Source organism: Pyxicephalus adspersus, chromosome 8 (genome assembly GCF_032062135.1).
Source record: "Pyxicephalus adspersus chromosome 8, UCB_Pads_2.0, whole genome shotgun sequence".
In the NCBI taxonomy this organism is placed as follows: domain Eukaryota; kingdom Metazoa; phylum Chordata; class Amphibia; order Anura; family Pyxicephalidae; genus Pyxicephalus; species Pyxicephalus adspersus.
The window spans coordinates 64,972,792-64,985,906 of record NC_092865.1 but is presented as its reverse complement, the minus strand read 5'-3'; the positions used below and the strand labels follow the sequence as shown (position 1 = coordinate 64,985,906).

Genomic DNA, 13,115 nt, shown 5'->3' with positions numbered 1-13,115 from the left:
AAAATTTACCACACTAGGGAGGTGTTTTAGAAAAATATATTACTATACAGTATACCGAATTATTGCATTTTCAGTATTTTTTATTTATTTATGCATTCTTGTTTAAGCTGATTTTTGTGTTTTTTATTTAATTTATTTATTAAAGGTAATTTTTTTACATGATTGTGTGTTTCAAACTTTATTATATTCAGGATATCTACTAGACCCTTGTTCAGACATATTTCTGTTAAGTTACAGATCTACAATTTAAAAAAAAAATTTAATGAAAAACAGTGTACCGCTTTTGGTACAGAAATCCAGACATCAGTGAAACGCCAAGGAGGTTAATCAAGATAAATCAAGATAAATATATATAATCTGTGATAAAGATAATGTCACATAACTCCTTTCTTTCTATAGTAGCTTAGTCTTAAGGAAATTTATTTATATATATATATATATATATATCTCACAAAAGTAAAAGTTGTACAATATGCGTTTTCACTTGTTCAGATAGAGAGGAAAGACTAATGGGGAAGTCACTTAGGCTTAAATTCAAAAGGCTTTTGTCAACTGAATGGTAAACTGATTTTGGGTACGCATTTTCAGAACTAGGGTTATCATTAAAAAAATGCAACCCTATTGCAGAAGGTACAAGTGATGTTCATTTTGCAATAAAATAAACTCACCTGCCATCTTGATTGGCAAGTCCGGAATGACGTAACTCCTGCACATGTATGCAGGAATTCGGATTCCCACCTGCCAGGGAAAAGATGGCACACCTGGCACCATACACTGAACTACACATGTGCAGCTCAGGGTTCTTTACAAAGAAGATTGCAAACAGATAGGAATGTTTTATCGCAGAAAGGACATCTCCAGTCAATCTCCTGCAATATGAAAAAAACTGCCTGCTCACTGTTTTTTTTTCATGTTTAGTTTCACTGAAAGAAGTTGCAGTTTTGGTGAGTGATTAAATCTCCCCGGTAAGGTACAAGCGGCAATCAAGGTCTGTAACATGCATTACCAATATGGTGATGTTTTCTGGTAGTTTAGTGCAGGCAGGAGGCGGGGCAGTGACACTCTTCTTCTGCTATGCAGCCAAGGGACACAGTGGTGGTCAGCAGCTCATAGGTGTATACAGATAACTTTTCAACTGGATTAAAAATATATCTCCTACATGTGTTTCAATGGCTTATAAAGACATTTTTTATTTTTAGTACTATAGGATACACCTAAAACCTCTGCCAATACAAGGGAAGCTATTTTGCGACACATATATTTCTTGCTGTCCTGTAATACGTTTCTGGGGACTTGAATTGTAGGGCAGTAAAAAGACATTTATTATTTTTACTGTCAAGCTATTTCAGATGTATTTGTATTCCCTTTGTGTTCGGGCAGTGAGCACATCAGGTCCTAAGTCCCTGACCCACCCCTCCCATACATCTCTTCTAGCACCAGATCATTTTTAATGGTGAGAAATTGCCAGCTGATATGACAACTAACAGATGACTATTATGAGGAATATTCTTTTACAGAAATTCTGAAGAATGAATAATAAAACATAAATTAAATTAAGGCACACTTTGTTGATTTTAAGTGGACCTGTCATAAGAAAGGTTTTTAAATACTCAAGCAGACCAAGTAAGTTTAAGTTTATTGCAACGTATGGCCATTTTTTTAAAGACCTATTAGATTGCTTTTCAGAGTTCACACACTGTATGTAATTATTCCAACGCTATGTCAAATAACTTCTTACCAAATTGTTAGCAATGCCGCTGGAGTACCGGCACACTGCTATTAATGCCTATGATCCCACAATTACATTTCATTGCAGTAATGCACAGCAAAGTATCATTTTAACAGCAACCATTACCCAGAAGGTTCTAAAAACCAGAAAGATTGAAAACAAGTAATGTCAGCAGAGGCACACAGAGCTAATAAAGTGAATCTGTGGAACGACAGGGCTAACCAACAGACGCTAAATGGGTGCACTTGGGTTGGACTTTTACCTGCTACCCTTAAGTCTGTCTTGTGAATTTTACCCACTGCCTAAATCAACTGGCTAGACTTCTTTTCATAGTACACCAAGACTGGACACCATAGTACCACTAAGGTATCTCACATGTTTTACTAATATTCTTTGTTTGTAACACATCTACACTATTTTGAATATTTGTCTAATGCTTCCCTAACATACCGCTACCCCTGAAGAAGCCAGCACCAGGCGAAACACATGGGGTACTACGGTCTATACGTATGTGACAACTTCCTTTTTAAATACGTGAAAACCCTGATCTTAGAATGTGGTAAGAATCAGAAGTACCCTGTATTGTATCTTCCTATAAGAAATTATCAATAATACAATACATTGTTTGCCTAAAAAAAACCTTCTTTTTGTTGTTCTTTTCAATGGATACCATAGCATACAAAGCTTTCTGAGATTGGTGAAAAGAGGATAAAAGTGACTAGTGGGAGCGCCAGGTGCCGCCATCATCTTCTCTTTTCGTTTGGGTTCTTCCTAAATCACCCCATCTCACACTGCGCTGGTGCGAGATCGGGTGACGAATATTTGGGAAAAAAGATTGACAATCTCACTGCGCATGCATGAGATCGGCAATGTTTTTTCATTGATGAAAGAGCTCCATCTGCGCATGCCCGGCATTAGGGCATGAGCAGAAAGAGTAGCCAAGAGCCTCCTGGGATGCGTAACGTAGGTATCCCAAGAGGCTTTGCGCTCCTATTCTGTCTTGATCACTGTGGAAATCAAGACAGAAAGGGGAGGTGCTGCACCCCTTTTTTTTTTTTTTTAAACAAAATTTTTATTTTAAATAAAAAGGTTGTCTACTCTTCTATGTTAGGTAAAAATTCTGAGTTTAAGGCCCTGATTTATTAACGCTGTCCAAGGCTGGAGAGAATACACTTTCATCAGTTAAGCTGGGTGATCCCGCCAACCTGTAATGGATTTCCTAAAAGTAATTTGCTAGCAAATGTTATTATTTCTGGACCAGAATCATTCCAGATTTGCTGGATCACCCAGCTTCACTGATGAAAGTGTATCCTCTCCTGCCTTGGGGAGCTTTAATAAATCTGGCCCAAAGTCCGCTCTAAGTGTCAGATGTTAAAAAAAATGTAATGGCATATACACCCTTGTCCAGAGTGAAACTTTAGGCTAACAGTGAGTACTAGAAGAATACCACTGCTGATTTTTTTTTCAACTTTTCTTTCCTTAATTTGTGACAAGGTTACTTTAATTTGGCCACCTTGTAATATAACTAAACATTCTTACGTTGTAGATTTCAGCATTGTAGGAATTGAAGCTGTAGGCACATATTTAATGAGTTACGGTGTAAATTTTCCCTTATTCCTCTGACTTAGCATAATAGACGGAGCAATGTAAATTATGACATAACCCTGGAGAGCAATCAGTTTGCTTTCATTCTGCGTTACCAAGTTATAATTATATTCATTGTGTTGGAGTGTTGGGAGCTTTGTGTGTGTAGCGATGGGGTAACATGCCGTTTATTACTCACTACACCCACCAAACAATAATAATAAAGTGCTTGTGCAGTAGGTGTGTGTACACAGGAAGGATTGGGGTATGACAGAACCAAAGTAGCATTTTATTACAAACACAAAGTTATATATTGCAATCAAAGCATCAGAATTCCTAAAGCTTATCTCCAGGCCAACTTCTAAAATAGAGAACATATCCATACATTGAATAATACATGGAAACTTTTCATAACAATACCTTGGGAAAGTTCGACTCCGGAGTTCCTTAATGAAGATTTGGCTGCCATTTTGAACTGGCTTGACATCTGTTGTCTGTCCCGTGTCATGATTGTGCCAATTTCTTTTCTTTTTCACTGGAAAATACAAAACATAAGATTGCTTGTAACTTATTATTTTTTTAATTATGATGGCTTACATTAATATTGCAAGTCACTTTTGTACATTTTAGCATTAAACTGTAACTGACTATAAAAAACGATGGCTGTGCTTGAGTTGCTTACAAAAGGATTGTGGTTAAAACTAAATCCTGGGGAAAATGATAAATGACCCTGGCAGTGGGGTTCCCCCACACTGCATAGAACAAACGCTCATTTTCATTAAAAATTTGTTTTCCCACCATATCCCTTATCTTACCTTATCCATAGGCTCTCCTGTGTCACTGTATGTAACTGTCTGTCATTTGTAACCCCTATTTATGTACAGCTCTGTGTTATATGTTGGCGCTATATAAATACTGTAAAAAATAATAATAACTGGCTTTAAAGCTACATGAATATGCAAAAATGTAATCGCCCAAAGCAAGTGTTTGTGACCTAGTATTAGCGCACCTGTCCACAATATCGTTTATTGATCTGCTGCTTCCGGTCACTAATGGCTGACTGCTAATAACTGATATTGATTCCTTATGGGAAATACTCAGCGAGCACCTCCTGCTTATTTTACATCCTTCTCTCTCTATAGAACAGAATAGCGCTGTCTTAACACCTTTCATTCTTTTGATGCTGCTGCAAACGATCACTGATTTTTTTTCATGGGTCGATAAAAAAGCATGAACAATGTTATAATAGGAGTGGTAAAATACCAATACATACAGCGCAGAATAAACAAAGCCTGTTATGTAACTTAGTGATTTAAGCAATATGAGAACAAAAAGGTGTGGTATTATGGAAATAAAAAGTGAACAAGAGAAAAACAGTTTTGTATCCTATGCATATTATAAATATTATCCCTGCTCGCTATGTTCTGTGTAAATGAACAATTAAATATATATTGCAGCTTAGCAACTGTGATGGTTGTATTATTTTTAAAGCATTTTTCCCCTTTTTTTCACTTGGTAACCCTGCAAAAAATACAATTTAGTCTCTGTATGACTTAACTACTTCATTGTATCTATATCTGTATATATATAGATATCCTTAGCTCAAGATGTCCAGCTATAACTAAAACGTTTTGTTTCTACATTTACAAAGTAACCATATGGATTCTCATTAAAAGTCATAACATTGGGACATGGGAAGTGCCGGCTTCTCAGGTGCAGCATAGTCCTCATAAACACACAGAATAACCTAAATACAGTATTAAAACCTACCCATGTGTTCCCAGCCACATCTCCTGGAGACATTATAATAAACAATGCTATGTGGATAATATTTATTGTGTGGATGAAAGTACACAGGAAAGTTTTAAAAAGCTTCCACAGAGCCAGATTACATAATTTCCTATTGTTCTCACTTTCTGCAAACACGCAGAATAATGCGACGCCTTGCTGATTAACCGTCCCATATTTATTTTGTACTCCAACTCAAACAATGGTTAAAATAGTAGAAAATACTCATTTTTCCAAATTATGTCACAATGCTGTAACAGAAGACATTACTAAAAATCAGAGATAATGCAATGCTTCTAATACTCAAAATCTATTTCAATTTTAAAATGTCTGTAAGATATTTAGGAAATTAGAGTAACGCCTGAAACTGTTTTAAATGATTTGAGATATGAGAAGAATACAAGGTTCTCCATTACTTTATTATCTTACCACATTTCCCTATAACTTTAGTAACTAAATTCCCATATATTCAGCTTCTCCCCACTATCCCCGCATTTCCAATATTTCCCCCCACCACTCCTATACCTCCAGTATTACACCTCCATCCCCATATCTTATTATTACAGTACTCCCATATCTTTAATATCCAACCATCATCCACAACATCTGCAATATCATACCATTATCCCTATTACATTATCCCACCATTATTCCCCAGAATTCCAGAACCTGACTACTACTCCCATTTATCCGGTATCTCTCTGCCACCCCAATATCTTCAATCACTCCCTACCCTCCCCGTTTTCTAGTATCTCCCCACCATTCTTATATATCCAGAATTTCATACTTCCAGAAACTCACCATCATCCTCAATATCTTCGTAATCTTACCACCATCCTTATAGCTCTTGTATCTCACCATCAATACCCATATCTCCAGTAACTCCCTACTATGCCCATTTTTCTAGTAATTCCCCACCATTCTCATATCTCCTATATTTCATCCTCATACCTCCAATAACTCACCATCTTCCTCAATATCTTCATACTCTTACCACCATCTCTATAGCTCCCGCATCTCACCATCAATCCCCATATCTCCAGTAACTCCCTACCATGCCCATTTTTCTAATATCTTCCCACCATTCTCATATCTCCTGTATTTCATTCTCATACTAATCATTATTAATCCCCATATCTCCAGTATCTTTCCATTACCCTCCATATTTACAAGATCTTACCAAAATTTACCAGATCTCCAATGTCTCATCACCATTCTCCATTTCTCCAGTATTCCAGGACCATTTCTCTGTGACGTCCTTTACAAAACCACCATTTATTATATCGTCAGTATTTCACTACCATCCAACACCCCCCATACACCTTCCACCTAACAAAGTCTGCCTCCACTACCCCCAAGACCACAGCTCTATATTTACCAAGCTCTCAACAACGATGGGCGCCACGATGTTTGTATATTTTGTACACTTAAGGCTGTGGCCACCTTCATAACCCCCATAGAATTCCATAGAGTTCTTCAAAGCAGAGAACAAATGTAGCCACCAAGCTTTTATAATTCATGATATTGAACCTTTGTAATGGTATTCCACCAGCAACATAGAGGGACCCAGTTGGAGTCTAACAATAAAAACCATTCCTATGTGAGAGAATGAACTAACCTGAAGTGAATGTTAAGTGAAAGAACTACAAGGGACAGTCAAAATACCGAGAGTTATGTGCCTACTGGTCCCAACTTTTTTCCAGCCTTGGACACTACCTGTCACGTCGCTTGTTCACGAAAAGCTTATAAAAATCTTTTTATATGTGCAGACCAAAATACAAATAATTGCTTTCCAGCTCTAAGCATCTGTCTGATAAAAGTATTTTCATGTATTAGGCCGGATAGGCTAATATTTTACAGCATGACACAAAATAAACAAATGATAATATTCTCATTAGTTGTACAGCACCAACACAATACAACTTGAAAAGTGACACAAAAAAGAAAGATGAACGCGTGAAAACAACAATACACTGAAAGCATACAGAGCAAAGCAGATCAAAAAATACAGGACGGGTGAAAGACAGAAGCAGAGATCAAAGAGTACAAAGGAGAACATGACACAGTAGGAATGTACACAGAGCTACCGACAGGCATCAAGAACAATATACTGGTCAAAGAAAACGCAGAGATGTAAACAGACAAAAAAACAAAAATGAGAAATACAATGTAAAAAGCCATATATGTCTATTGGTTAGGTTGGAGTTGTGTAATCGCTCCAGATTTTGAATTTTCGATAAAGCAAAGCATTCATGCAATATAAATGGAATGCATTTTAGGTAGGACGAAGCGTTATTTTTTCACTGGGGTGCGAGTATACATATATATATATAATATAGTTATAGGTGCAGTGTTGGGCTAGAGCACGGATTGGCAAACTTTTTGGACTACTAGGCCATTTCAGGAGGTCAAGAAGGCACACTAGGCCAGAAGAAACAAGGTGTCCAAGGAAAGGTTTTTCCCAACCATGACTGCAAGGGAGCAGCCTCAGTCTTCCGCTCATCCGCAGTGTAGTCTCTGTACGTGTGTGCGTGCTTGGCATCGAAATTCCCCTTGGGATTCGACCACTTGAAAGTGCTGTTGGTGTTGTTGCACACTAAACGCAGGGCTTTGTTGTCGTGTTGGACGAAGAATAATTCATCAGTTGATTTTGGGTTGAAGACACAACATTAAAGGTCAACCTTCCGGAGCCTGGTAGCTGCGTGTTGCTTCTGCTCTTTAGGTATAGTTATTGGGGTTACTGTGCGGGAACTCAATGATATCTCAGGAACTCACAATAACCCAACAATTCAATTAGGCCGGATCCAACAATAAATAACTTGGGAGGCGTTAGGCCGGACTGGAATACTGGCTAGGCCGTATCCCGCCTAAAGACCGGAGTTTGCCTACCTTTGGGCTAGAGATTGGCTATGTAGCTCACACAGTAGAAGGTTTAAATTGTTCACGTTATTGGAAAAAAAAATCAGTCAAAAGGCATATCTACAAAAGTAAAGAAATAAGAAAAAAAAATAAGTAAAATAAATAAATAAAAAATCTTTCTTACTACCAATGCTGCTAAAATGCTACCCACATATTTCTCCCAGTGCTGTGGTATGTAGTGATGTGGCGCATCCAATCTACTTTGTGCCTGACTACACCAAACACTTCAAAAGTAATGAATATACATCTACATTTAGCCGTAATGGTCCTGATTTATTAAAGCTCTCCAAGGCTGGTGATGATACACTTCCATCAGTGAAGCTGGGTGATCCAGCAAACCTGGAATGGATCTAGTCCAGGTTTTAAAACATTTGCTAAGAAATAGCTAATGACTTATAAGAAATCCATTCCGCGTTTGCTGGATCACTCAGCTTCACCAATGAAATTGTATCCTCTTCAGTCTTGGAGAGCTTTAATAAATCAGGCCCGGTCTTTCGACGCTTTAGGAATAATTCCACAAAGTTTCTTTCTTTCCAATCACATTCAGCTCAGCTCAATTTAAACACGAGAGGAAAGCAGCAAGATACATTACACAGTCAATAAAAGATTGTTGTAAGTAATTATAAGTAAGTAATTGTAAGTTCTTACTGTGATTAGTGGAAGGGTCGGACCATTGCAGAAATACCAGAACACAGTCTGTTGCCTAAGCCTTGGGTTTTGGGCTGCTGGGAGCTATTTCACTATTAATTATAATAAAAACCTTACATTCAGGCTTTTATTGATTGGGGATTCTACCTTGCCACTTTATTCTTGTGCTCAGTTAAACGTGGAACTGGTGATATTGGAAGCGGTGAGAGAGGAAGATTCACACCGCAGGCTCCTAAACCGCTACTGACAGTTACAGTTCATTAGGGTGAGATTAGGGTAAACTGAGAAAACCTTGTTACATGGGAACACAGCGTGATTTTACCTGTTCCTCGGAATTCTGTATTAAAATACGGCTATAGTTTAATTATGTGTAATATCCTACAATACTGTAGTATTATACTAAAATAAAGGGCTCTTTAATTATTATTATTATTATATAACAGGATTTATATAGCGCCAACATATTACGCAGCGCTGTACATTAAATAGGGGTTGCAAATGACAGATGAATACAGACAGTGACACAGGAGGAGAAGAGGACCCTGCCTATAAAACCGGGGATCTGACATTCCCTCAATCATTCCCAGGTCTGTGTGTTTCAATACCAGTAATTGATTCTTCACCAGGGAATTATTACATCAAAAAATAGCAAAAAAAAAAAACATAATAAAAAACATTTTTTAGCATGGTTTTGCAATTCATGTATTGATTGGCTAAAGGACTGGGTGTGTGAAGTTTATCACCATCGATATCAGAACAACAATTTGATTATTGGTCTCCACCAAGGAATGTTTCAGGGAATGCCTAATTCAGGGAATAATAAATAAAGTACATTCGGAATAAATTATCATTTTAATTATCTGAGCTGGGAGATTGGAATTTACCAACAATAATTATTTCAAAAGTAACCCCAGTCATTATTAACACTTTTTTGGAGCAGATATATTTTGGGGTTCTTTTTTCAGTGGACAATTAGGTGTTCTTAAATATTGCCATGTGAACCGTTTGCTATTAGCTTTTTCCTATATGCCTTTTGCAGTGTTAAGGGTCACTGTATTTATTGCTGCTAATATTACACAGTATTTAGAAAGCACCGACATATTACGCAGCGCTGTACAAAGTCCATAGTTATGTCACTAGCTGACCCTCGAAGGAGCTCACAATCTAATGTCCCTACCATAGTCATATGTAAATATTACAGTCTAAGGGCAGTTTTGGGGGGAAGCCAGTTAACCTATCTGCATGTTTTTGGAATGGGGGAAGAAGAGTACCTAGAGGAAACCCATGCAAACACGGGGAGAACCTGCAAACTCCATGCAGATAGTGTCCTGGCCAAGATTCAACCTGGGACCCAGCGCTGCAAAGCCAGAGTGCTAACCACTGAGCCACCGTGCTGCCCATGAAGCTTTAAAGTGCTGCTATGAAGAGGGGGTAATCATGCTATATGGCCAAATGTATGTGGACAACAAATCATCACATCAATATGAGCTAATTGGGCATTACACTCCATGACCATGGCCATTTATATGGAGCAAATATCAGGACCTCCTTCATACCAATAAAAATAATTCTTGATGACATTTAATAACTGTGCACCACCAACAAGATGTCTATGTCTCCTTCCACCAACCACCCAGTTAAAATCCCCCCCCCCCAAAACACTTTCCTAAGAAGGCCCCACATTCTCATCAAGCATGCTTTAATACAATTTAGAATTTCATTCAATGACTGTAAACATCTCATGACCTGAACAGGGAAGTCAAACCCAAACCATAACATTTCTACACCTTCAGGTGTTTTGGTTTTACCTTTGGTTTTACCCAAACTTGTTTACTGTTACAATGACCAAACAACTTTATCTTTGGTGGTTCCTCAGCGCATTATCCTAGAAGGCCTTGTCTTTCGGCCATAAATGTTAAATTACAAAGTTCGGCCTTGCTCTATTCTTCTGATTGAACAGTAAAATCTTTTTCCAGTCACATATTTTCACGCAATTTAAAATAGTACAATCTCTTTATGGCTCCAAATGTTGAGTCATCTGATGACCCAGTGGTATCATTTTTGGGGTTCTTGGAGACCCCTTTGAACATCATACATTAAGAATTTACTGGATAAATGTGGCAAGTCCTGGGTAAATTTTTCATCATAACAGTAAAATTGTTGATTTCAAATAGTTTGGCAATTTTTAAACCCTCTGCCAAACTCAAATGCATTCCCAACCTTTTTCCTGAGGGCCTTAAAGACCTTTGGATCTTCGCTTTCCTGTAATCCTGTTTTGTGTCATTATGCCAATACAGAATCTAGATATAAAAAGATTAAACAAGACACGTTTCAACAGCATCGTTCCTACGGAGGTTCTAATTACTGGCACGTGATCGGGAACATTTTATTCTAATGTCATGGATTTGAAGTGGTAGTTACTTACTTTTTCCACATGACAAATCTGCATTTTAGCTCATTTACAGTATGATAAATAATATGCCATGTCAATTTTATACATCCAAGTCTATTCTCTTTATCTGTAGCCACTGTTTGACTGAAGATCTAATGTTTAACTTTTTTCAAACTTTGAAGAAGTCAGTAATTCCCATGGGGTGTACATACTTTTTCACGTGGCTATTGATATAATACAGGAGACTAGATCATCCTATTCCTTGAAGGATTATTAAGACCACTGACATGAGCTGAAACTGCAAATTAAATACCTTTTTTTCAAAATCCTTTGTGCCAACTTTCATTTATTATATTTATGTTAGTAATGAATTGTTTGCTGTAAGTTGAGTGATGCCGACAAGTGAACAGAATCTCAATTGAAGACAACAACCTAGTCTGTGTCTGCAGAGGAGACAGAGCCCCGTCCTTGCACCGTATGAATACTTCCTGGGTTTTCATTTAAAAAAAACAAAAAAAAAAAACAAAGGTATGTAGGGAAAAAAGCAATCTAAGTACTGTGACGGATTCTCATAATCCGTTGAAATATATGACATAATATTGCTAGTGACAGACTCTCCAATGTGGCAGCCGGCCGGGCAGACAAAAGAAATTACAAGAATTGGATGAGTGGAACGAGAGACCCACCAAAGGTCTTGAAGGGAATTCAATTATTTTACTCCGACATTATAAGTGATGGAAGTCGTTCTTTCAAGTACTTTCATTTAAATATGCCAGCAATGGCTATCCAAGATCAACCTACATAGCTATGGGCACAATAGGAGACTTGGAGGTTAGAAAGGATTTTAAAGGGGAATGCTAGCTCAGTGTTTTAACAAACCCATATAATTGATACAACACACAAATAGGGCCACAAATAAGGCTCTCCGAGACTGGAGAAGATAGACTATCATGGGAGAACCTGGGTGATCTAGCAACCCTGGAATGGATTTGGTCAAGTATTGAAAACATTTACCAAATACTAGGAAATCATTTTATGAAATCCATTTCAGATTTGCTGGTTCACTCATGATAGTCAATCTTTTCCATTCCTAATTTACAATTAATTGTACAACAATTGAAGACATAAAAATATACACAAAATATGGTGGAAAAGGATTAGAGCTTCCCTCTGGAGATGTAATGAATGTAATGTAATGTAATGAAAAATCAAAAATCAGCAATAGATCTAAAGGAAACATTGATTCTAAGGAATGAATGAAGCAGGAGCAGGGAGAACCTTGCAATGCAGATTTATGGGTACAGATTTGTCTCCAGCAAGAATCACTTTAAATCCTATGTTAAAATAAGTCAGAAGCCGCAGCAGAGCCTTAGATGATTTCACACCAATATTATATTGATGACGGGCTACAGAACAAGGGTGCCGAGAACAAGAAATGCACTGCAAGTTATCAGTCAGCTAATGATGATTGTATTGTAAATGTAAATGGAATACCTGATCACCATTTACTTAGCCACAATTGACACATTTTAAATAAGCAATCAGTGGCCCAGTGTTCTCCCCAGCCCCTTCTAGCCAGGTGCACAAACCAGGACTTTTCAGAAATCACCCGACTGTTTTGGGTAGTTACTGAAGTGCTGGGCCACACTACAGCGGCTGACATCTGCCTAAAATTTCTTCCCACCTGCTTCATATTTTGTAGGTACCACCAAATCAGCTTTGACCCATCAGGAAACAAACTCTAAAGGTGCCCTGTGGAATCTGTCATCAAGTCATTAACAGCACGGTGGCTCAGAGGTTAGCACTCTGGCCTTTGCAGCGCTGGGTCCTAGGTTTGAATCCGATCCAGGACAGTATCTGCATGGGGTTTGCAGGTTCTCCCTGTGTCTGTGTGGCTTTCCTCTGGGTACGCCGGTTCTCCCACATCCTAAATACATGCAGTTAGGTTATTTGGCTTCCCCCTAAATTGACCTTGGATGACATATGACTATGGTAGGGACATTAGATTGTGAGCTCCTTTGAGGGACAGCTAGTGACATGACTATGGACTTGTAT

General features: G+C 37.9%; 1 protein-coding gene across 1 annotated transcript in view; it reads right to left on the bottom strand.

Annotated features, from left to right (window-relative positions):
• PHF2 (PHD finger protein 2) overlaps positions 1-13,115 on the bottom strand; it is a 187,461-nt gene that overhangs the window by 62,568 nt on the left and 111,778 nt on the right. Inside the window, 1 exon segment of the mRNA XM_072420977.1 lies at positions 3,734-3,848. Within this exon segment, the coding sequence (XP_072277078.1) occupies positions 3,734-3,848 (115 nt within the window).